The sequence below is a fragment of the Stenella coeruleoalba genome, assembly GCF_951394435.1.
Source record: "Stenella coeruleoalba genome assembly, chromosome: 1".
NCBI lineage: Eukaryota > Metazoa > Chordata > Mammalia > Artiodactyla > Delphinidae > Stenella > Stenella coeruleoalba.
Genome location: NC_137169.1, coordinates 52,746,027 through 52,772,187, shown reverse-complemented (window position 1 = coordinate 52,772,187; position 26,161 = coordinate 52,746,027). Strand labels below are relative to the sequence as shown.

Genomic DNA, 26,161 nt, shown 5'->3' with positions numbered 1-26,161 from the left:
CTGTTGCTTTCTTGGAGATTCCCTAGGAGTCAGAAAGGGTAACGTGTACTTTCCCATTCCTGTCCTTTAGGGAGCACACTCTACAATCTGGAAAAGGTCTCACTGAGCTTTGCCCACACACATAAGAGGCACTCTGCATCTAGAATACTCACTCTGTGTCCTCCAGATGGTGCTTGGCAGCGGGGGAACCAAGGGGGTAGCCCGTAGACATGTTCTCAAGCTGAGTTGCTATGCCACTTATATTGGTATCTGCCACAACCTGGGCGGGGGAGCGGGGGGAGTCAGAACAAGACAATCCATTATAAGTCAGGGAAGAATTAGAGAAACCATACTCTATCCAATGGTCAGTTCTCAGTCTTATTTAATCTATCTACAGAATTTGACACAATGGATTATTCTTTCTCAAACTATTTTCTTCATTTGGCTTCTATGACACTACACTTTACTAGTTTCCTTTCCACCTTCTGGCCATTCTTTTCATAGCTCCCCAAACTCTATCAGAGTGCCACAGGGCTCACTCCTGGAGCTTCTTATCTTTCCATCTCCACATCCTCTTAGTTATCTCACTTCATACCTCTTTATGAATTTAAATATCATCTATGTAATGATAATTCCTGAATCTGTCTCTCCAGCACCACCTCTTACTTAACTCCAGACCTCCACACCCAATCACCAATTTGACATCCCTAATGGGATACCCAGCAGGTATCTCAAATCTAACCTGTCCAGCACTGAGCCACTCCCCCACCCCTCCTCTGCTCCCTGGCCTTCCTCATCTCAGGTAATGCAATTTCATTCTTCCAGTCTCAGCAAACACCTTGGTGTCATCCTTGACGACTCTTCCTTTCACAACCCACTTTCAATCCTCAAAAAATTCAACTGCTCTTTCTATAAAATCATCTCTTTCTCTCTCTCTCTCTCTCTTTTTTTTCTATTCTTTGGCCGTGCCACGTGGCATGTAGGATCTTAGTTCCCCGACCAGGTATCAAAAACCATGCCCCCTGCAGTGGAAGCGAGGTGTCTTAACCACTGGACCTCCAGGGAAGTCTCTATAAAATCATCTCTTGCTTGGAGTTTTACAGAAGCCTACTTACTCATCTCCCTGCTTCAGCCCCTCCCCCACTCAGTCTATAGCAGCTAGAATGTTCCTGTTAAAATACAGAAGATTATTTCAGTCCTCTGCTTAAAACCATCCAAGGGAAATCTGGAGCCCCCTGGATCACATGCTGAAGTCCCTAGATGGTCTATAAGGCCATCTGTAGGTGATCTGCCCAGTTATGTCTCCACTTTCGTCTCCAAACATTCTCCCCTGTGTTCACCCTGCTCCAGTCATGCTGGCCCCTGGCTGTTCCTCTAACATGCAGAGACATCTCCACCTTGGCGCTTTGTGAGTGCTGTGCATTCTGCCTGGAATGCTCTGCCCGCAGCTCCTTCACTTCCCTCAGGTCTTTACACTGGAGTCACCCTCCTTGGCCACCCTAACTAAAAGTCCCACACCAACACCCCAGCCCAACATTTTATATTGTTTACAAAGAAACAACAGGCCCCTAGCACAAAAACAGATGCATAGATCAATGGAACAGAATAGAGAAACCAGAAATAAACCCACACACTTATGGTCAATTAATCTATGACAAAGGAGGCAAAAATATGCAATGGGGAAGAGGCAGTGTCTTCAATAAGTGATGCTGTGAAAACTGGACAAGAACATGTAAAAGAATGAAAGTAGAACATTTTTTTCACACCCCACATACAAAAATAAACTCAGAATGAATTAAAGACCTAAATGCAAGACTGGAAACCATAAAACTCCTAGAGGAAAACATAAGCAGTAAACTCATTGACATAAGTCTTAGCAATATTTTTTTGAATCTGTCTCCTCAGGCAAGGGAAACAAAAAGCAAAAATAAACAAATGGGAAGTAATTAAAAAGTTTTTGCACAGTGAAGGAAACCATCAACAAAATAAAAAAAAACAACCTACTGAATGAGATATCACCTCATACCTGTCAGGCTGGCTATTGTTAAAAAAACCACAAATAATAAATTGGTAAGGATGTGGAGAAAAGGGAACCCTAGTACACTGCTGGTTGGAATGTAAATTGGTGCAGCCGTAATGGAAAACAGTACAGAACAACACAAGTGTCCATCAACAGATGAATGGATAAAGAAGGTGTGGTGGCTATATACAGTGGAATATTACTCAGCCATAAAAAGAAATTTGCCATTTGCAACAACATGGATGGAACTGGAGGGAATTATGCTGAGTGGAGTAAGCAGACAGAGAAAAAACAAATACTGTATGTTTTCACTTACATGTGGAATCTAAAAGATAAAGTAAATGAATGGATATAACAAAACAGAAACAGACTCATAGATACAGAGAACAAACTAGTGGTTATCAGTGGGGAGAGGGAAGTGGGAAGGGGCAAGATAGGGGAAGGGGATTAAGAAGCACACTCTACTGGGTACAAAATAAATAAGATACAAGGATGTAATGTACAGCACAGGGAATATAGCTAATATTATATAATAACTTTAAATGGAGTATAATCCATAAAATATTGAAGTACTATGTTGTACACCTGAAACTAATATAACATTGTAAATCAACTATACTTTAATTAAAAAATTAATTAAGAAAAAAAAGAAAAGAAACAGGCCCAAAATAGTCATGTATGCTAAGCCCTACTAGGAATTAACACCTAACCTAACTGCAGTTTCAGCCCCTCCTTGGAGTGGAATTTTAAAACAATCAGTCTGGAATTTCCTCATCAACACCAGTGAGGGGATCTGCTTGATAAGACCCCCTGCCTTCCCAGGAAGGGAAGGTGACCTTGCCTGAAATAATTCACTTTTTAACTTCCTTGTCCCACCCTCCGTCTCCCTATAAAAGCCTTCTATATCGTATAGATCCTTGGAGTTCCATTCTACTTGTTAAATGGGATGCTGCCCAATTCATGAATCATTGGACAAAGCCAAATAGATCTTCAAACTCACTCAGTTGCATTTTGTTTAACAACATCTTCCTTCCCCGCTTTATATTTCCTTCTTACTGCCATTACTATCTAATTAATTATATATCTTGCCTTATTTATTGTCTTACCATTTCATATTAGAATGTGAGGGCATGAAGTTTGTCTGTTTTATTCACTACTGTATGCCCCTTATGTAGAACATGTCTAGCATATAGTAGGTGTTCAATTAATATTTGGTGAATGAAAGAAAGAATATCTCTTACTTCCTATGATTTGCCTTTTAGAGGGTCCCAGACAAAAGTATAGAACAACCAACATTTAAACATTCACTTATATTTCTATTCTGCAAAAACATTCCAAAGAATTAAGAAGAAATATGGTATAGCTCTGTCAGAATGAAGATCTGAAGTTCAGTTTTTGCCACTTAAATGACACTGTGGCTTGAGTTTCAGTTTCTTCATCTGTTAAAGAGGAATCATAAATAGCTCTTCCACCTCAACTAGTTATCAGAGATTCTTTCTCAAGAACTCCTGGTCTTCCCCTGCTTCTGATTAACAGTTCTTCCACATAAGAGCACTCAAGTACAGAGTGAAGGGACTTAGCTTGACAACAATGCAAGACCTTGATTTGACTGCAGTTTCAGAATAAGCCGACAGAGGGCATGACTACCTAAATAGTTAAGCTTAGTTGCCTCTATTAATAGAGTATTTAGACAAGGAAAGCCACAGGCTGGCCCTGGTCCCAGCCCTGGCTGGATCAGAACACATTTTGGGTGAAGCATCCTATTCTGGGGGAAAACATTTCTATCTATAAGTTTTAGGATCTTCTGGAAATACTATAATATAAAGAATGAAAAAATTGGGGGAATATTTAGGATAAACAACAAAAAAGAAAATGATAGACTCTCCTCTGCACTTACCACCAGTTTCTGTTTTTTTTTTTCCTCTCCTCCCCAGCAAATGTAGTGGAGGAGTTGTCTCTGCATGTGACCTATGTAATCCTACCTACTCTCAGCCTACATCATTTTCAAAACCCCACTCCATTCCAGTTTCCATCTCTGTTGCCAGACCCAGACTCCCATGACCCACTCTCCGGCTTTTCTCCTGCAGCTTCCATCTCTGCTATTCTACTCACCCCTCGTGGCTCAGTCCTGGCCCACTTCCCACTTGCACACTCAGGGTCTAGGTCACAGCATACACATTCCCACAGCTTTAAATTCCAACAACGTGCTAACAATTCCCAGCTTAGTCTGTTATATCCAATTGCCAACTCAACATCTGCATTTTAATATCTCAAAGCCTAATTAACACAACCGAATCCAAATTCTTGATCCAACAACCAAATCCCTTCTATTCATTTTCCCTCTAGGTTTCCTCTTCTTAAGATATGGCACCTCCAGCTGCCTAATTAGAAACCCACTAGGTATTATATTGAAAACACCCGATTGTTGGCTGGTGACTGCCCAGCTGGAAAGGTACTAGAATGCTAACCTAACTGACGCTTATTCTGAATAATCTACCACCAAATCCTCTGGACTCTACCTCCAATATACTTCTCAAGTTTGTTTCCTTTTCATCTCTCTGGTGACCATCCTAATTCAATCATCATCAGCTGTCTTTTACCTGGAATCCCCACTCACCCTCTTCTAATCTCTCTTCTACACAACAGCCAGTTATCTTTTAAAATATAAAATGGATAATGGCCCTCCCCTGCTTAAAACCTTTCAGTGGTCTTTCTTTGTACCTGGAATAAAATTAAGACTCCCTAACTGTACACACAAATGTCCTTCCTAGCCTACCCCTCTAATCCCATCTATGTCTTCCACTCCACCCCACATTCCACAGTTCTTTCTGCATGGAGTCCCGCACCCTCCCCTCCACCAAACCAGTTGGTCACTTCCGTTATACAAGCCTTCTTTGACTACTCATGTTCAAATTAATTTCCCGTTTTCCTTTCTGTAGCGCTCTAAGTATTCCTTACAAGTCGTCATGATATGTATTTGTGTGACTGTTAGCTGTCTTTCCCACCCAATCACAGGAATCATGAGGATAAGGACAGCTTCTCAATGTGAAGGTGCCTGGCACACAACTGCTTAATAAGCTTTTGTGGAATGAATAAATGAATGAACCTAAAACCTTCCTAAGGAATAGGGCGTACAGAGTTCAATATTCTGAATTTCCATGGAACAGAGTGAGATTGATAGAGGTTACAAGGAGATTGGTTCTGGGTCTTTTTAAGAAGAAAAAATCTAATAACTAAGGCAGTTACAGAATGGAATGGCTCAACTTGTTAGGACATGAGCCCCCCACAAAGCAAGGACTCAGAGACTCAAAACTCTACCGATTTGGGATATGGTGAGGGGGATTCCTATACTTGATGGGAATCTGGACATGTACTCTCAGCTGTCCATGAACCAGACCATCTGTTATGGGGCTGAAGAAGAAAGTCAGTAAAATATTACTTTTTCTAAGATACCTTCAAAAGCCAAGACTTGATGGCAACCTGCTCCTTTCTTTACTGGCTCATTTATTCAACATATAACAGCACCATGATACTGAATATAAACTGAGCACTTCCTCTATGCTAAGCACTCTTCTGAGTCCCTACAGACGTAGGTACCATCATTATTCCCATACTACAGACAGAGGAACCTGGAGCAGAGAGGTTAAGTAACTTTCTCACATTCAGCGAAGGAGTGAAGGCTGGATTCAAACCCATGCCATTTTACTCTAGAATCCTGTGCTCTTAATTGAATTCAGTGTGAGGCAAATCACCTAGTCAGAGGGTACAGATCTGGTCTTGGACCCTCACACCTAGAGATCTGCTTCACCCTGCATATAATGAAGTACAGTCTAGACATGGAGCTGGGAAGAAAGAGGGGCAGAGAGTCAAACAAGCAGCTGCAAGTACAGGTGATCTTCATGGCTGTGCTTGGCAACAGGCGGGAAAAACGCATCCCTCCCCCCAGTACTACAAGGAGAGGGGTTGGGAGGTAGGAGATATACACCCCATGGATGTTCTAGGAAGAAAGCTTTTGAATTTTAATAAACTTTCAGGAGTCCATATAAACTGTAGAACCAAAGCCATAGTTCTATTTGGGTAAAAATTAAATTTCTTTATCTAGCTAGAAAATGTAAAAACACTAATATAGCATCACCTTACAGAAAAACTCATATCCTTCTAAAATCTGAAGGCCTCTTGCTCTCCCCCAACCCTGAAATAAGATGGGCCTCACAATAACGGACAATATTAAAACCTAGGATCCCTGAGCTCCTGCCTATTTTGTAGGAGTGGAATACAAAGGGCTGGATGGGAAATGTGAAGCATTTTCACTGATAGTTTGGTCTTTTGCAGGGAAGCAAGGAGACAAACCCATCACCCCCAGGATAACTCTACAGCCCCAAGGCATTTGCATCAACCTTCTTGGTCTCAGAGTTGATTGGCCTTCCTAGGCATGACTTGTGAAAGGGGATAATCCGATCTTGGAAGGGCATGTTCAGCTGGATACAAGTTTGAGGAGACAGAGCTGTGGTCTAGGAGTCTTGGCTCAGCCCTGCTCTTTGCCCAGCAATACCGGGGACTAGGCTTGGAGGTGAGGCTGGGAGAGGTCTATTTCTGTGTTTGAGGAAGGGGGAAGGCAAAAAGGCTAATGGGAAGTTTGGTCACTTTTTTTTAAAGTAAATTTTGAACTACTGGGTGCAAACTTCTGTGGTAGGTTCTGAGGACATGGGTGGGAGCAGAGGAAACCCAGGGAAAGCAAATGTGTTCCCCACTCTCCCACAAGCAGGCTTGCCATTGCTGTCACCTAACAGGGGAGGCAGATACGGACGCCATTCTACACGGAGAGGGGAGGGACGGACAGGGATTCCTGGGGAAGGCAGACAGCCTTCGACGTCCTGAGGTGATGGTACTAAGGTCTGTGCAACTTGAAAGAGCCATGGTGTCTGGAGTCCTTCCACCCGGCTAGGACCAGCTCCATCTCATGAGATCCACAGCCTACGGTCTGGCTTTATTACATCACTCAGATCAGCAGCCCTTCCTCTCATGCCTCGTCCCCAGGGCCTGGAGGCAGCAGATGTTGCACCTTGCCTCCCAATCACCCTTCAAAATCACTAACCTGGCTCAAAAGCTGTGTAAGGCTATGTTCCTCCTCATTGTTGCACACAGTACTGCAACAGAAATCCCGAGAGGTTCTTCAAGGTGGAGACCTAGATATGGAACTGCTGGGTGATGGGGACGCACGCAGTAAACTAACAGAGCTTCTTGAGCTGCCACGTGATTCATCAGTTTAGACTCACCAGACGCTGACTGAAAGAACTTTGTTTTCTCCTATCTCCCCAACCTTGTTACGATCAAACATTTAATAAGTGCCTCCCTGAGCAGATGCAGGCTGCTGACCCAAAGGGAGAGGAGGAGACCTCTGCCCCTGAGAAGCAGGAGACTTGTGAAATGAAAGAAGGGAAGGAGTAAAGTTCTCCACGCCAGGGCGAGGTTTGTGAAAACAAGGATGGGAAAGAAGCCTTATCCTTTAAGCCTAAGGAACAAGAGACCTTTGGATCCCTGGAAGAAGACAAACCAATAAGCGTGTTTTCCCCTCCAAGTGAATTTTCCCCTCCCTCTGTGTTTCCCCCTCCAACTGCACCTACCCCTCCCTCTGTGCTTCCTCTCCAACTGCACCCACCCCCTCCCTGTGTTTCCCCCTCCAACTGCACCTATCCCCTCCCTCTGTGCTTCCCCTCCAACTGCACCTACCCCTTCCCTCTGTGCTTCCCCTTCCAACTGTACCTACCCCCTCCCTCTGTGCTTCCCCTCCAACTGCACCTACCCCCTCCCTCTGTGCTTCCCCCTTCAACTGCACCTACCCTTCACTCTGTTTCCTCCTCCAAATGAATTTCCCCCTCCCAGAGTGTTTCCCCTTCAATATTTAATTCCTTAAATTTTGTCTTCTCCTTGGAAAGGTATCTGTTCTGATATACTCTCTCGTGCCTTGGCTCCTTGTGGCATTTAATAATTTACGTTAAAAGCAAAACTAAGTTCAATCAGATGTATATGTTCTATAATAGAACCATGTATATTAGGTAAATTTTCTAATTGAGTAATAAAGCACAGGTCTTTATTGCATGGACCCTAGGAAGAGTACCTTTCCTTAAAAATAGGTTTGGGAAATTATGTTTTTAAGAATTGAGAAGTCAAAATATTGTCCAGGTAAGTAGGACATTACAGTGCATAAAAGCTTGAGCTCCTTGCTTAGAACTTTCCTGACTTGCTGGTCTTGCAAAGGAATGAGATTAGCTTTTAGATTTGTTAGGACCCAAATCTTGTAGTACAAACTCAGCAAATACAAACTCAGCACTCACACCCAGCCTGCATCCTAAATCCATAGTGCAGATACGCTGGAAACAGACAGGAAGAACTGTCATGTTAAGGTGACCCCTGAGAAAGTTGGCATCTTAAGATGAGAGCACATTGCAGAACAATCAGAAAAACCTTGCTTTGTCCCCATGCCTGGCATTTGGTGTAACTTAATGAACTAGAAAGCATATCTGATTAAAGTTTTTATTTAGAATCTAGGGACACTGATTCTAGTGACATCAGAATATTTTGATCTTAATTATCTGTTTTCAGAATATAATGGTCTGAAGTGTCAAATGTTTTAAGTTTGGAGTGAAGTAAGAAGAAGCAAAGTGACCTAGTCACATCATCATCTAGTGGCACACACCTCAAATGCCACCTGGAAAACCACCACACTACTAGGATTTTAAAAGGAATTTTAGCATCCTCTGACTTCAAGACTATGTTATTATAATGAGAGTAATAAAGTATCACTTATTTAATGCTTAACATTTTCAATCCAGTATTTTTATTGTGTTACACCACATTTAACCCTCACGGCAACCTTGAAAGGAAGAAGCCGTGATCCAGTTTCCTACAGGAAACTTAAGAGTTAAAAGGATTCAAGATGCACAACTTTCTGACACTAAACCTTTCATGTCCTTCAGAACTTACCCCAGGTCTTCACTTCAACTTTCAAACCTTTAGCTCTTGATCCTTTTCCCGAAGCTTACTACCCTTTTTCTGGCATCACTTGGCTTTCTACCCATCATGAACCCTCACAGATCATCTGGTCTTATCCCTAGCTACATAATAAATCACCTAGAAAGCTTTAAAATAGCCCAGTGTTCAGGCCACATCCCAGACCAATTAATTTCATGGGGTGAGACCCAGGAACTGATACTAGAGTCAGTGATTTTACTGGGCAACCAAGGTTAAGAACTACTCACATGTTGTACCTTTATAGAGAGGGGATACAGGTGGGGAGAGACAGGTATTCCAGGCATAGAGAACAGCATGTGCAAATCTTTGTTCATCCCTAAAGAATGCACTACTCCAGTGGGTCTCAGGTTGCTCTCTAACTAGCAGCATCAGTACCACCTGGCAGCTTGTTATAAATGGAAATTCCTGGATCCACCCCAGTCCTACACAATAAGAAGCTCTGGGGGTGGGACCCAGCAGTTTGTCTGTTTAACGAGCCCTCCAGATAGTTCTGGAACATGCTGAGGTTTGAGAAGCATTTCTCTCAAATGTCAAAATATTTTCTTTATTCATGCTTAGAAAATGACCATCCTAGAAGGAAAGCCATCCGACTCAAACTCCCCTGAAAACCTTCTTATCCTCTTTTTCAGAGGTAAAAACATCTCCATCTTTTTATCTATGTCCTTTGCTCCCAACTACTCCCTTGCTCTCTACTGACTTGCCACAAACTTTAAAGAGAGAAATCAATTCTTTTAAAGATTGCTAGCGGGACTTCCCTGGCAGTGCAGGGGGTGCGGGTTTGATCCCTGGCCAGGGAGCTAAGACCCCACATGCCCCAAGGCCAAAAAACCAAAAAACATAGAACAGAAGCAATATCGTAAAAAATTCAATAAAGACTTTAAAAAGTGTCAACATAAAAAAAAGCTAAAACAAAGATTGCCAGCGATTTATCTGCCAGCTGCAATGACTTTCCCACGGTTTTATTTTCTTCTGCCTCATTCGTAAGTGTGCTATTTTTTAAAAAAAATATTTCAATATCCCCAATTGTTTAATCTTGAGATATAGTTTGGTTTGAGGTAGTTATTTTACAAATTTCTATAAATTTGTTTTTTTAAAAAAATTTTTAATTTTATTTATTTTTATACAGCAGGCTCTTATTAATCATCCATTTTATACACATCAGTGTATACATGTCAATCCCAATCGCCCAATTCATCCCATCACTGTCCCCACCCCCCTGCCGCTTTCCCCCCTTGGTGTCCATACGTTTGTTCTCTACATCTGTGTCTCAATTTCTGCCCTGCAAACTGGTTCATCTGTACCATTTTTCTAGGTCCCACATATATGTGTTAAGATACTATATTTGTTTTTCTCTGACTTACTTCACTCTGTATGACAGTCACTACATCCATCCATGTCTCAACAAATGACCCAATTTCGTCCCTTTTTATGGCTGAGTAATATTCCATTGTATATATGTATCACATCTTCTTTATCCATTCATCTGTCAATGGACATTTAGGTTGCTTCTATGACCTGGCTATTGTAAATAGTGCTGCAATGAACATTGGGGTGCATGTGTCATTTTTTGGGGGGGGGTGGGGTTACGCGGGCCTCTCACTGTTGTGGCCTCTCCCATTGCAGAGCACAGGCTCCGGATGCGCAGGCTCAGCGGCCATGGCTCACGGGCCTAGCCGCTCCGCGGCATGTGGGATCTTCCCGGACTGGGGAACGAACCCATGTCCCCTGCACTGGCAGGCGGACTCTCAACCACTGTGCCACCAGGGAAGCCCGCATGTGTCTTTTTGAATTATGGTTTCCTCTGGGTATATGCCCAGTAGTGGGATGGCTGGGTCATACAGTAATTCTATTTTTAGTTGTTTAAGGAACCTCCATACTGTTCTCCATAGTGGCTGTATCAATTTACATTCCCACCAACAGTGCAAGAGGGTTCCCTTTTCTCCACACCCTCTCCAGCATTAGCTGTTTGTAGATTTTCTGATGATACCCATTCTAACTGGTGTGAGGTGACACCTCATTGTAGCTTTGATCTGCATTTCTCTAATAATTAGTGATGTTGAGCAGCTTTTCATGTGCCTCTTGGCCATCTGTATGTCTTCTTTGGAGAAATGTTTACTTAGGTCTTCTGCCCATTTTTGGATTGGGTTGTTTGTTTTTTTAATATTGAGCTGCATGAGCTGTTTATATATTTGGGAGATTAATCCTTTCTGCATTGATTCATTTGCAAATATTATCTCCCATTCTGAGGGTTGTCTTTTCATCTTGTTTATGGTTTCCTTTGCTGTGCAAAAGCTTTGAAGTTTCATTAGGTCCCATTTGTTTATTTTTGGTTTTATTTCCAATACTCTAGGAGGTGGATCAAAAAAGATCTTGCTGTGATTTATGTCAAAGAGTGTTCTGCCTATGTTTTCCTCTAAGAGTTTAATAGCATCTGGCCTTACATTTTGGTTTTTAATCCATTTCGAGTTTATTTTTGTGTATGGTGTTAGGGAGTGTTCTAATTTCATTCTTTTACATGTAGCTGTCCAGTTTTCCCAGCACCACTTATTGAAGAGACTGTCTTTTCTCCACTGTATACCCTTGCCTCTTTTGTCATAGATGAGTTGACCATAGGTGCATGTGCTTATCTCTGGGCTTTCTATCTTGTTCCATTGATCTATGTTTCTGTTTTTGTGCCAGTACCATATTTTGATTACTGTAGCTTTGTAGTATAGTCTGAAGTCAGGGAGCCTGATTCCTCCAGCTCCGTTTTTTTCCCTCAAGACTGCTTTGGCTATTCGGGGTCTGTTGTGGCTCCATAGAAATTTTAAGATCTTTTGTTCTAGTTCTGTAAAAGATGCCATTGGTAATTTCACAGGGATGGCATTGAATCTGTAAATTGCTTTGGGTAGTATAGTCATTTTCACAATATTGATTCTTCCAATCCAAGAACATGGTATATCTCTCCATCTGTTGGTATCATCTTTAATTTCTTTCATTAGTGTCTTATAGTTTTCTGCATACAGCTCTTTTGTCTCCCTAGGTAGGTTTATTCCCAGATATTTTATTCTTTTTGTTGCAGTGGTAAATGGGAGTGTTTCCTTAATTTCTCTTTCAGATTTTTCATCATTAGTGTATAGGAATGCAAGAGATTTCTGTGCATTAATTTTGTATCCTGCAGCTTTACCAAATTCATTGATTAGCTCTAATAGTTTTCTGGTAGCATCTTTAGGATTCTCTATGTATATAGTATGTCATCTGCAAACAGTGACAGTTTCACTTCTTTTTTTCCAATGTGTATTCCTTTTATTTCTTTTTCTTTTCTGATTGCTGTGGCTAGGACTTCCAAAACTATGTTGAATAACAGTGGTGAGAGTGGACATCCTTGTCTTGTTCCTGATCTTAGAGGAAATTGTTTCAGTTTTTCACCATTGAGAATGATGTTTGCTGTGGGTTTGTTGTATATGGCCTTTATGATGTTGAGGTAGGTTCCCTCCATGCCCACCTTCTGGAGAGCTTTTACCCATAAGTGGGTGTTGAATTTTGTCAAAAAACTTTTTCTTCATCTATCAAGATGATCATATGGTTTTTCTTCTTCAATTTGTTAATATGGTGTATCATTGATTGATTTGTGTATATTGAAGAATCCTTGCATCCCTGGGATAAATCCCACTTGATCATGGTGTATGATCCTTTTAATGTATTGTTGGATTCTGTTTGCTTGTATTTTGTTGAGGATTTTTGCATCTATATTCATCAGTGATATTGTTCTGTAATATTTTTTTTTTTTTGTAGTATCTTTGTCTGGTTTTGTTATCAGGGTGATGGTGGCCTCATAGAATGAGTTGGGAGTGTTCCTTCCTCTGCAATTTTTTGGAAGAGTTTGAGAAAGATGAGTGTTAGCTCTTCTCTAAATGTTTGATAGAATTCACCTGTGCAGCCATCTGGTCCTGGACTTTTGTTTGTTGGAAGACTTTTAATCACAGTTTCAATTTCATTACTTGTGATCAGTCTGTTCATAGTTTCTAATTTTCCTGGTTCAGTCTTGGAAGGTTATACCTTTCTAAGAATTTGTCCATTTCTTCCAGGTTGTCCATTTTATTGGCATAGAGTTGCTTGTAGTAGTCTCTTAGGATGCTTTGTATTTCTGTGGTATCTGTTGTAACTTCTCCTTTTTCATTTCTAATTTTATTGATTTAAATCTTCTCCCTCTTTTTCTTGATGAGTCTGGCTAATGGTTTATCAATTTTATCTTCTCAAAGAACCAGCTTTTAGTTTTATTGATCTTTGTTATTGTTTTCTTTGTTTCTATTTATTTCTGCTCTGATCTTTATAATTTCTTTCCTTCTGCTAACTTTGGGTTTTGTTTGTTCTTCTTTCTCTATTTCTTTTAGGTGTAAGGTTACATTGTTTATTTGAGATTTTTCTTGTTTCCTGAGGTAGGCTTGCATAGCTATAAACTTCCCTCTTAGAACTGCTTTTGCTGCATCCCATAGGTTTTGGATCGTCGTGTTTTCATTGTCATTTGTCTCTAGGTAGTTTTTGATTTCCTCTTTGATTTCTTCAGTGATCTCTTGGTTATTTAGTAATGTATTGTTTAGCCTCCATGTGTTTGTGTTTTTTATGATTTATTCCCTGTAATTGATTTCTAATCTCATAGCATTGTAGTCAGAAAAGATGCTTGATGTGATTTCAATTTTCTTAAATTTACTGAGGCTTGATTTGTGACCCAAGATGTGATCTATCCTGGAGAATGTTCCATGCACACTTGAGAAGAAAGTGTAATCTGCTTTTTGGATGGAATGTCCTATAAATATCAATTAAATCTATCTGGTCTATTGTGTCATTTAAAGTTTCTGTTTCCTTATTTATTCTTATTTTGGATGATCTGTCCATTGGTGTAAGTGAGGTATTTAAAGTCCCCCACTATTATTGTGTTACTGTCGATTTCTTTTTTTATAGCTGTTAGCAGTTGCCTTATATACTGAGGTGCTCCTATGTTGGGTGCATTTATATTTATAATTGTTACATCTTCTTCTTGGATTGATCCCTTGATCATTATGTACTGTCCTTCCTTGTCCCTTGTAACATTCTTTATTTTAAAGTCTATTTTATCTGCTATGAGTATTGCTACTCCAGCTTTCTTTTGATTTCCATTTGCACGGAATATCTTTTTCTATCCCCTCACTTTCAGTCTGTATGTGTCCCTAGGTCTGAAGTGGGTCTCTTGTAGACAGCATATATATGGGTCTTGCTTTTGTATCCATTCAGCCAGTCTATGTCTTTTGGTTGGAGCATTTAATCCATTCATGTTTAAGGTAATTTTCAATATGTATGTTCCTATGACCATTTTCTTAATTGTTTTGGGTTTGTTTTGGTAGGTCCTTTTCTTCTCTTGTGTTTCCCATTTAGAGAAGTTCCTTTAGCATTTGTTGTAAAGCTGGTTTGGTGGTGCTGAATTCTCTTAGCTTTCATTTGTCTGTACAGCTTTTGATTTCTCCATCGAATCTGAATAAGATCCGTGCTGGGTAGAGTAATCTTTGTTGTAGGTTCTTCCCTTTCATCACTTTAAGTGTATCATGCCACTCCCTTCTGGCTTGTAGAGTTTCTGTTAACCTTATGGGAGTTCCCTTGTATGTTATTTGTCATTTTTCCCTTGCTGCTTTCAATAATTTTTCTTTGCCTTTAATTTTTGCCAATTTGATTACTATGTGTCTCGGCGTGTTTCTGTTCGGGTTTATCCTGTATGGGACTCGCTGCACTTCCTGGACTTGGGTGGCTATTTTGTTTGCTGTGTTAGGGAAGTTTTTGACTATAATCTCTTCAAATATTTTCTCAGGTCCTTTCTCTCTTTCTTCTCCTTCTGGGACCCCTATAATGAGAATATTGTTGCATTTAATGTTGTCCCAGAGGTCTCTTAGGCTGTCTTCATTTCTTTTCATTCTTTTTTCTTTATTCTGTTCCACAGCAGTGAATTCCACCATTCTGTCTTCCAGGTCACTTATCCATTCTGCCTCAGCTATTCTGCTATTGATTCCTTCTAGGGTAGTTTTCATTTCAGTTATTGTATTGTTCATCTCTGTTTGTTTGTTCTTTAATTCTTCTAGGTGTTTGTTAAACATTTCTTGCATCTTCTCAATCTTTGCCTCCATTCTTTTTCCGAGGTCCTGGATCATCTTCACTATCATTATTCTGAATTCTTTTTCTGGAAGGTTGCCTATCTCCACTTCATTTAGTTGTTTTTCTGGGGTTTTATCTTGTTCCTTCACCTGGTACATAGCCCTCTGCCTTTTCATCTTGTGTATCTTTCTGTGAATGTAGTTTTTGTTCCACAGGCTGCAGGATTGTAGTTCTTCTTGCTTCTGCTCAAGCGTGCTATTCTTAAAATTCTTTTCTCCTTTAGGGTCTAGTACCTGTATTCTTAACTCCTGGTTCTTTTCTATTAGATTTTCCTAGTATATTTCCTTTTGTGTTCACATGATGAAAAATTAAGTATTACAGTACATGATAAAAAAAATTCAACACTCTCATTCCCTAGATACACACTGAACATTTCTCTTTTCAATTCTAGAGGTGTAAGCTAAATAATACACTTTATAAAACTATTTTGAAATTTATCATCTTGATGACATCAATAGACTCCCTATTCCAACAGATGAAAATTTAGCTTGCCAAAATCTTACACTTAATTTTTATGTTTTTAACTTCTACTTCTTTCTTATGTTTCTTTAGATATACTTAAACCTTTGTAGTTTTAATGATTTCTGAAACTCTTATTTCAACTTTAAAGATTTAACTCTCTTATATTTTCCTCTCCACGAACACATCACAAACTCTCATGCTACTAATATTTCATGCATTACGATGTTTCGTTCTATCAGTTTTATTATGACTTATGTTTATATAAATGTTATTCATACTGAGCCAACTACTATACTAGGATTACATTTCTCTCTCTCTCTTTTTTTGGTATAAGTTTATTGTCCTCAAGGTCAATAATGATCTTATTTTGTTTAATTTGTATATACTTATCACTAATTCAGCCCCAAACTTTCCAATTTAATTGGATCTTAAACCTCCAATTCAGTTAAATGTACAAGGTAATCTATCTGTTCCTCTTTTTTCCCTCTAATTCAGAGGCGTTTCCCTTAGAGCCCTCTTCTCCTGCTCCGATTTGGACAAGTTGTTCTCTCTGCCTGCTGCACAGCTGTCCTGGGACTTCCATGTTCCTTAGTGTTGGAACCACCTGCTTCCCTCTCTCTTACTTTCCTCTTTTGTTGGAGTATATCCTAAAGTAATTTTCTCAGAAATATATTGCTGAAAAAGAGTCAGGTGACATTTGAATCTCTTGTTCTTTTGTAAGTAGCTTATACTTTTCTCTTTGAAAGTTTTAGAATGTAGTATACAGGTATTATTCTTCTTTTATTTATTTTGCTCACTGATTAATGGACCTTAAGTTAAATTTATTTCATTTCTTTTTTATTTTTCTGCTTTTCCTTTTTAAACTCCTGGTTGTTGGATATTGGACCTCCTGAATTAATCCTGTGTCTTATTTTTTCTCTTCCATTTTCTAAAGAGGGCGCACAAGAGAAGTCACTGTTTTCTCTATATTATCCTGAACATGACACATCTCTCTCTCCTAACCAGCAGTGGGGCCCTCTTACATCAGGTTTTTTGTGTTTTGGAGGGTGTCCCCAAGGACCTCCAAACTACTTTATAGACAGACCCTTAGTTAATCTCCCTGACTTCAGACTCTCTTCTCCTGTTCTCCCTAGTTGCTGCTGACTCCAAGCCTTGATCCTCTGTCTTTGTCTCCACTGTTTACATTCACTTATTCAACCAATATCTATGAAGTATAATGTGCCAGGCAGTGGGGATGTTGACCCCAAGAAGCCTCAGATGGCTTTATTTATCCTGTTTCCAGCACTGAAGTCTCCCCGAGTATTGGCAGCCCATTTCCTCTGCCTGCTGGATATCTCCACCTGGATGCCTCAAAATACAATGTTCTCTCCCAACATGCCCTTCCTATATTCCCTGGTTTAGTTAGTGCTGCCTCCATCCACATTCTACATTCTAAAATGTTTGGATCCAGAACAAGCCCCACAAGTTCATTTAGTGACAAAAATCCCTGATGTGCTCTTTTTATCTTCTATATTGTCAAAGAAAGAGGTAAAAATGAAATTTTCTAGAAGAGAGTCTGGGTTACCTTATTTTGTCCAAAAAAGGTTTTGTGGTAGTTCATAGACAAAAGCACTAAACCAGGCAAACTATCAGACTACAGAAGCAAATATAGTTGAGAACATTTGAAATGACCCCTATACCCAAATCAATCCCCACTGACCAATCTATAATTGACAGTAAGAAACCATCAGACTTTAAGGGCAGAAATATCTACTTCCTTACTATACCTAGCAATAGCAAGTTAAACTATGGGGAGAAGCTTCCAGAAGTTGTCTCCTCGACTCTCTTCCCCTTCTGCACCCTCCAGTCCACTGACCCAGACCTAATCTTCCCTGTGCCATCAGCACTTGCTGACCGCTTCCCATGTGCACTGACAATAAGTCTTTTCCACATCATCAGACACAACTATCTGACCTTCTCTACTACTCTGACAATGGGCTGGCTCACCTGATAATAAAAATGATTACCTACTGACAACTCAGCTGTGATAATTGTATTGCTGGTACCATTCCATGCACATTGTTTTAATTAAAGTGAATACGACTATGCAACTGAAAGGCATCTGTTGCAGGGCGTAAGAAATTTCCTGAGTTCTGTGTTTAAAGCCTTTGAGAGCACATGTGCTCCATACCCAGAGTTGTGTAGATCACAACTGTCAAAATCCCAAAGGATTCCATTTTTAACATCACCTGTTACAAAATGACACCACCAACTAATGTGATTAACACGAGAACATTTTGAAACCAAAAGTCATTTTCTTAAAATGCAGAAATAGGAAAAATAAGGAATCCCTTCAAAAGTATGTGAATAGTGGCAAATTTGGCTGAATGAAGGGTTAATTCTTCATGGGAGAACATGAGTTCATTTCCACTTAAAGTACTTTACGTAATGTTACACTTTTACACTGTGTCTTCTCAATTCTTTGTGAAGAAGGTGGAGCCGAACAAATTATATTGGTATATAAAAATGTTAATAATACTAGATTCTGCTAAGGGAAACACTTTTTTTTTCTTGACATAGTTATCATTTGATAACTTCCTGGTAAAATTCTGTATAACTAATGGGCCACAGCTCTGCGATTGAAGAGTTGCACTTGTACGGCCTCTAGGGGTCAGCATAACTCGAAGGAAGAGCAAGGGCTGCAAACAAGAAAAAGCAAGGATTTGCAGGTTCTGAGGATGACGAAGCAGTGGAAGGTGGAACAAGAGGTAACCCCTGAGGATGAGGACAAAGGAAGTCGACTCTACAGCCAGTCCACACAGCGTTCCTGTTTGTGTTCAACAGAAACTTGGGGACCCAGATCACTGAATAACATGTTGCCTACCACATAAACTCCCTTGAAACCACTGGCAGTACTTTACGATTCCCTTCCCACGTACTGAAAGCCATTGACTTTTTCTTAAATGTCTGTTTCAGCACTTTGGACTTAGACATTTGAGATGTGAGAGTTAAGCACCACAAATTGGTCCTCCCTAAAGTTATGGTTTTTCAATTCGAACTGATTATTTAAAGGCTAGAATGATTGGAGGGGCTGGCTTGCCCTCTCTCTGAGATACGAAATGGTGGGTTTTATTTTTTTTACCTATAAACCATTTAATACTACCCCTGCAGAAGTATGGTGATTGTAAACATACATTTTGGGGGGAACTCACTAACAAAACTTGCTGCCAGTATGCTGCCTCTCACTCACTACACGATATCAATCTCAGAGATACTCAAAGTGCTGAAATCGAAGGAGGGGTGATTAACAGCACACCTCGTTTTTACTTCCTGGTATATTTCCCTGTGCCTCTGGACAATACTCTTGGGGACCACAGCTGAAACATGATTGTCTGCCTTAGTTGATGACTACTATGTGGTAAGCATTTAGCAGTGTTGGCAATCATTTATGCTACAGGAGAAAGAGCATAGTTACTTTTCCCTTCCTTTAAAAGGAGTGCACTTGGGCAGTTCAGATACAGTTTTGGGGCATAAGAAAAGAAATCATTTTCTATTCCTTGCAAACTTTGATTTACAAAAGAACACCAGAAGCTAAAAGCCTTGTTGATTTATCATGTGAAGCAAAGGGTAATTTTTCTCCCCTTGTTATGCTTTCATATAATCATGTTCACTGCCTGTATGGGTGGCATTAAAGAATTTCTGAATACAAATAATAATTTCTTGCTTTCAACCTTCATAATTCACATCGGCAAGCACCCTGCTGGGCGGTGATGCCTCCTGCCAGTGACGCTCAATCTTTTTTGCACACCACTTATCTGCCTCTCGCAGCTGCGAGTTCCATTGATCGCAATACCTGCAGGATAATGCGCCCGTAGGCGTTCTTCAGCAGATTAACCACGTCCGCGTGAGACAGCCCATCCAAAGGTTGCCCATTAATGCTGACAATCCGATCTCCAACCTGGAGGTACAAAAGTGGGAGAAAAATCACTATCATTAAGAAAAATTAAATTTGAGAAGAATGCTTAAAATTCTTTGTAAGTCATATTTCCCATTTGTGGCTATTGTGAAGATTCTGTGTCTCTACTGTGTATGCGTGTTCCAGAAGCATGAGGAAGTTTTATGGCTTTCCCCAAATACAGACCAATCAGAGAAACAAGAAAGGGGTCAGATTTGATTATTAAAAGGCCTTGTGTACCTTGGTAATGGTAGTGTTGCATACATCCATTTGCCAGTAATAGTGGGGTGTACAAATTACCTGTTCAATAAAGCTCTACCGAGGAAGCCAAATGTTTTTTGCTTTATTTTTTCTACCTAAGTTAAGATTAAGGAGCGATGGGGGAAAAAATTCATAAGGATGTTGATTATTATTATTATTTTTTTTGCGGTATGCGGGTCTCTCACTGTTGTGGCCTCTCCTGTTGCGGAGCACAGGCTCCGGATGTGCAGGCTCAGCGGCCATGGCTCACGGGCCCAGCCACTCCGCGGCATGTGGGATCTTCCCGGACCGGGGCACGAACCCGTGTCCCCTGCATCGGCAGGTGGACTCTCAACCATTGCGCCACCAGGGAAGCCCATGTTGATTCTTTTGGTGGAAGGAAGAGTCTAAGGTCAAATCTCTCAGGTGAAAATCAATTTTGGGTGGAATGAGGTGCTAAAAATGATATGGGAGGCTTTGCAAATGAGCTGCAATTTCTTCTATCATTGAGAAGCTTTGACACAAACGATACTATTTTTATATGTTCAGGGACATAATGAATTTCAGGTATAAACTTTCTCCAATGCATTTTGCCCTCAGTGTGGGTCTCTGATAGCTGCTGGAATTCCAGTTTTAAGCACAGCGCCCCTGGCTGCCTCATCCTCTCCCACCCACCGCATCACATGCTGAGAGCAGTTCACCATCCCCTTTGTTTACTTTAAGCTTCTGTGTACGTGCGGCCACACCGCTGGCCTGAATCATGGCAATAAATATTGGGATATCTCCTAAGGGACTTCCTTTTCCTCCAGCAATACTGATTCCAAGGGCATCGCTGAGCTCCTAAAAAACAAAGGAAAACAAGGCTTATATGTTTAACAAAGAGCCACAACCTGACTGTCCCCAGATAGCTGTTGAATAAAATCCCTCCTGATGCAGGAGGCTACGGTACCACAGGAGTTAACCATAGCGCCTCTGAAGTCAGAAAGACCAGTGTTTCAGCTCTTAATTAGCTGGAGTACTTAATTAGCTGGGGGTGCTAAAGAAGTTCCTTAACGTCTTAGAGCTTCCATCCCCACGCATAAAGTGGGAAGAAAACCACCTACCTCACAGTGTTGATCTGAGGATTAAATGAGGTGATATAGTGCAGTCCTGGCCCACAGAAAGGGCTCAGTAAAAGGCAACAGGAGGAGTAAAAACAAAAAAAACAAAGAAAAACAACCCTATGCTACTGCTCAGTTTAGTGGCCAATTTTGATGCAGAACTTGGCAAGTATGTCCTCATATGGTGTTTACAATTAAATTACTGCACATCTCATGCTCTTCTGGGTGTGAACAAACACACTTGGCTCTGAAAGAGCTGCAGGACTATGCTAGAACAAAGGCTCTTTGAAGACACCCACTGTAGTGAGTACAGAGTTTGGAGAGAGAAGTAACATGCGACCGAAAATGTTCTCTGAGATTGAGATGAGGCCGTTTGTTCACTCCAACCCTGGTGAAGAGGTTCTGGTCTTTGTGCAGGTTTCCCCCACATTTATATCCCAGGGTTAACATTTTAAAAATCACTAAAAGAATAAGTGACAAGTTCCAGTTTCAGCACGGTGGCATGCACACTCTATAGCATCTTTCTCCTACTGATGAAAATGAAGACCTCTTGTCAAAATTTAAAGTACAACTACCTAAGACTTCTGAAAAGTAAAGAAACTCAAAGAAATTGTGGTGGAGAGCAAAAACTTGGAGAAACGACAGCAGAGGGTGTATCTCCCCATTGTTTTCCTGGCAGCTTTGTCCTGAAGACAAGACCCAGTCAAGGAGCTGTAAAGGTGGGGCAAACTGCTAAAACTTTGATGTTAACTCCCACCTTTCTGGTCAGAGGAACCAGGAAAAGGAGCCCTGATGGCTGGAGAATGAAGGAAGAAAGCTAGAGTAGAGAGAGTCAGAGAAGGGGATCCTGTCCCTCTGTGAGTGCATCCACAGAATTCTCAGGTTCAGTCTAAGCCACGCATATGAGGGACAGACCCACACTCGGGAACTGAACTGAGTTTTGAACTACCACTTACAAAAGGTGACATAACTTTCAGTCTGAGCCTAACTGGGTGGATGCCTGCTAAAACATAAACACCAGCATTCTTCAGAGTCTACACAGCAATAACATTCACCAGGGCTGGGAAAAACCCCTAAGTTACTCAACATGCAAAGAACCAGTAAAATGCGATCAATTTCTTGTTAAGTTTTTTCAAATATGCAGGACAGTTTAAAGCCAAGATGATACCATTGTCTGGTGGGGTTCTCAATTTATGTAGATGTAAACATATGACAACAATGACATAAACGTTAGGGGAGTGGTTGCAGAAAAGGGACCTACAGGGTTGCAAGGCTTCTGCAGTTTTACCTGACCACTTAAAAATATACACAGGTTAGTGTGTTTCAATTTCACCTCGATAAAGTTGGACAAAGGAAAAAGAACAAAATGACAGCAACTTTAATATTCTGTTTTCCAAAGTGTTTGTGTCTAGCTTCTATTTTCTGAATGCATCAATAGTAAAACCCTACATGCAAATGGTAAGATGCGTTTCATTATGAAGTTTCTGCTCGGACCGTATGTGGGAGAACAGGGTGGGTAGGAGCAGGCCTTTTTATAAAAGCCTGTAAAAACAAGCAGCTGAAATGACTAAGGAAACATAAAATGATATGTTATAAATCTTGGAATGAGGAGAAATTTATGGAATAATTTGGCTTTGTTCAAATCCATTGTGATGTTTCCTTAGTTTATCCATAATTATGCACATGTTGGTACATTTAACTTCCCCATACGAGGAACATTTGAGTTGCCACGCTGGTGGAAAGATACTGGGAACAAATAAGGCAGATTTAGTCAAAGCTGTAGTTAATAATAATGAATTGCTGGACATTCATGATGAACTAGGTACTATGCTAAGTATACTGTATGCATTACACCTCATTTAATCCACACAACAAGATTTACCTTGGGAGGCAAGGGTTATCACCCCCAATCTACAGATAAGCAAATTGAGGTTAAGTAACTTGACAAAGGTCATAGAGCTAATAAATGGTACAGTGTCTTTAAACACAGCTATAATTGAGTCCAGAGAACTAAGTTAAGCTGGATATCACTTTACTGAAGTTGATCCATGATTACAACAAGGTCATAATTTTTTTCACTATTGCTTGAATCCCAAATTTAATGGTAAGAATAAGGAAAATAAAACTGCTTGCCAATATTCTGGATATCACACAGGAGTCTGAAAAATCGCACAGGATTATCAGGAGTCTGAAAATCAGGATTTGACAACTTTATGAAATGAAATGCATTTTGCACAATCTTCTCAGGAGGGCAATTTGGCATTATATATAAAAACCTTTAAACAAGTGTGGATTCTGACTCAACAATTCATTTCTAAGAATTAATCCTAAAGAAATCACCCATGATATGAGCCAAAAAGAAAATACAAAGACATTCTGCTATAAAAGATGGCGAAAGTTGAGAAATATGCTAATTGTTTAATAAGAGGACATTGGTTAAGAAAAATTACAGCACATTCATACAATGGAATACTATGTAACTGACAAAAATCATACCATCTGCTGTCAAAAAATAGTTATTCACACGGCTAAAAGTCCATGCTTCAAAGTAAAAAAGACAAGCTACAAGAGTATGTCTAATGTGATACCATTTTTTGTTTTTTAAAACGTAAACACAGTGCACAAAATGAAGTGAATGTGGTGCCCCAAAAAGTTCACAGTGGTCATGTATGTGCTTTACTATATTTTCCTAAGACTGCTTGTGTTACATAGACCATATATTGCCTTCAGTAACTTAAAAGAACACACTAACAATCCAATATATTGTATTGAGGGAAAGATGTACAGATTATGCAACACAAATTAGAAAAAAAGCAAAATAACGGACTTACCCTGATTATCTCAATGGTCCTTAGTCCCACATCTGTGCCTATGAAGAAACAATAAATTAACTTTTTAAAAGTAAGAGACAATATATTTAGGATATAATATTGTCCCATGAAAATGGTATCATTTTCTAGGTCTTTCAGGAGGGAATACTGAGGCAAGCAGGCATTATACCCTTTCTCAAAATCCAAACTGGTGACCATCAATCAGGGGCTATGTCCTCTATTTTAAACAAGTCCTCTCTGTTTGAGATAGATGTGGCCATAATCATTTGGTCTGACAAAAGCTGATGGCCTGTAGCAGCCGCTGCCTGGAATACGGTGATTAAATGGCTTGGAGGGTGAGCCATTTTTGTTTCACTGAACATTTTTCCACCTTAATCAATGATAACCTTACCCAAGGAAAGGCTTAAAAAGATGCCTTCCCCACCCCACCCATGATGGGATATGCACTTCTGACCTTCCTCGAGGGACCTGTCATTTTAAAATTTTCTCTCTGGAAATGGTTTTACTTTATGAAGTACTTTAGATTTCTGCTTTTCTCTTTTTCATGTGTAAAGTTAAAGGCATATTCCAAAAACGAATCTCTATGGCTTTCCTTCCTTTAGAACAGGCCTTTCAGAAAGCTTGGGGCTTATGTGGCCACGTTCAAAGACTTAAAAATATTTTTGCTGTACACCTGAAACTAACACAACATTGTAAATCAACTATACTCCAATTAAAATTTTAAAAAAAGTTTTTTAAATTGGGTAACAGGATTGTTTTGCTGAGGGTGTGTCTCAAGTAATACCTGAGTTTTTTGGGGAAGGATCCAAAGCTCTTTTTGCGCCGACCAGGTTTTGCAAACTGGTGATAACAGGAGCAAGGGAAGGATGAAGGCTGCTGTGCTGACTCTGCTGAAAAGCAAACTCAGTGGTCAGTCTTAGAAATTCATATTTATTATTACTATTTTACTTACTGAAGTAACCATAACCATGTAATAGAAAATTCTGTGGAGGCCAGAAAAGAAAACAAAAATTACTCACACTCCCTCTCTATCACCCTAAACAATCCCATTTAACATTTGCTCCACTGCTTTCTCCGTTGTATGTGCTTTTATATGTGGTTTCAATCATCAAGGTAGAAAACGTGCAGTAATTTAAGCTTTTTGTGCTCCACATGAAATCAGAAACATTTTCCTAGCCTGTTACAGTGTTTACATATGATCAGTTAATGCCACTAAGTGTCATTTGGGGCTACAGGCAAAATTTATTTTCTTTTTATCTAAATTACTGATCTATTTTGCTAAAACAAATATAATAAAATCTAGATTTATAGGAACTTCATCAAATAGAAAGAACCCTGAACTGTAAGAAAAAGCAGTAAATATCAGGGGAATATATTAGTTTAGGAATATTAAAATTTTTTTTCCTCAAAGATTTTCCTAGAGTTGGTAATAATTCAGCTCAATCTGCTATACCTCCATTACTATCATTTTAAAATAAATCTAACGTTTATTTAAATAAATTTAGATAATGTATAGTCATGTTTGGCTAGTGGCTATTCAATGAAAATCATATGCAATGAAAATCGTATGCACAGTGAAGGATCTTTCCAATGCAGAAAACAATGACACCACTAATGAATAAAGAATTTTTTCTACCGAATTCTCACGGTTACGCTTTAACTGCCTCAAAATTTTGAGGTAAACCTAAGACCATAATTATTACCTGAAAAATTATAATTTGATCCATTTCCTTAGTATGTTGAAAGTTGTTTAATATTTTAACATTCCTTAAATATGAAAAATTTCAAATATACAGAAAAGTTGAATGATACAGTAGACACATCACCTAGATTCCACAATTAATATTTTACTATTTTTTTGTTACATGTCTATTCATCACTCAGTTGGCCTTTAAAAAAAATTCATTTCAGAGTAAGTTACAGACATCAGTGCACTTCACAGTGGAGATAGATATATATATATATATATATATATATATATATATATATATATATATAAAGGAGTGTTTTTATATTTTTCTTGAAAGGATATGATTTAAATCAATGGTGCTATAATAGATAACTACTCAGAAATGAGGAAGTATAGCATATTATAACCTTTGCCTAAACAAAATCTCAGAACATTGTGTTTGTCAAGGCCTTTAGAAATATGAACTTTGCCTGGAGGTACTCCCTCAGTTATCTGAGGAAAAGATTTCTCAAGTGTTTTTACCATTATACATTTTCCTCTGCAGAGTAAAGATACTCTTTCCTGGTTGGTAGGAAAACACTTTTTTTAAAAAGAGGCTTGGTAGCCCCATGGCTAGAAGATCTCTCTTAATGAACCCACTTTCTCTAGGCCAAGTCAACGAGTTAAAATTCTCCTAGACCCTCAAAAGGAGGCATCTGTCTCCCTATCTTATAA

At 39.6% G+C, this 26,161-nt stretch overlaps 1 protein-coding gene across 8 annotated transcripts in view; it reads right to left on the bottom strand.

Moving 5' to 3' along the window:
* PATJ (PATJ crumbs cell polarity complex component) overlaps window positions 1-26,161 on the bottom strand; it is a 358,864-nt gene that overhangs the window by 9,054 nt on the left and 323,649 nt on the right. For 7 of the 8 annotated variants that reach the window (XM_079919148.1, XM_079919151.1, XM_079919150.1 and 4 more), the window contains 5 exons: window positions 24,542-24,647; window positions 23,758-23,795; window positions 20,544-20,666; window positions 19,485-19,589; window positions 153-259 (listed from right to left, as the gene is read on the bottom strand). In XM_079919148.1, coding sequence (XP_079775274.1) covers window positions 153-259; window positions 19,485-19,589; window positions 20,544-20,666; window positions 23,758-23,795; window positions 24,542-24,647 — 479 coding nt within the window. The remainder of the gene's footprint in view (window positions 1-152; window positions 260-19,484; window positions 19,590-20,543; window positions 20,667-23,757; window positions 23,796-24,541; window positions 24,648-26,161) is intronic. The other variant, XM_079919149.1, reaches the window with a different exon arrangement.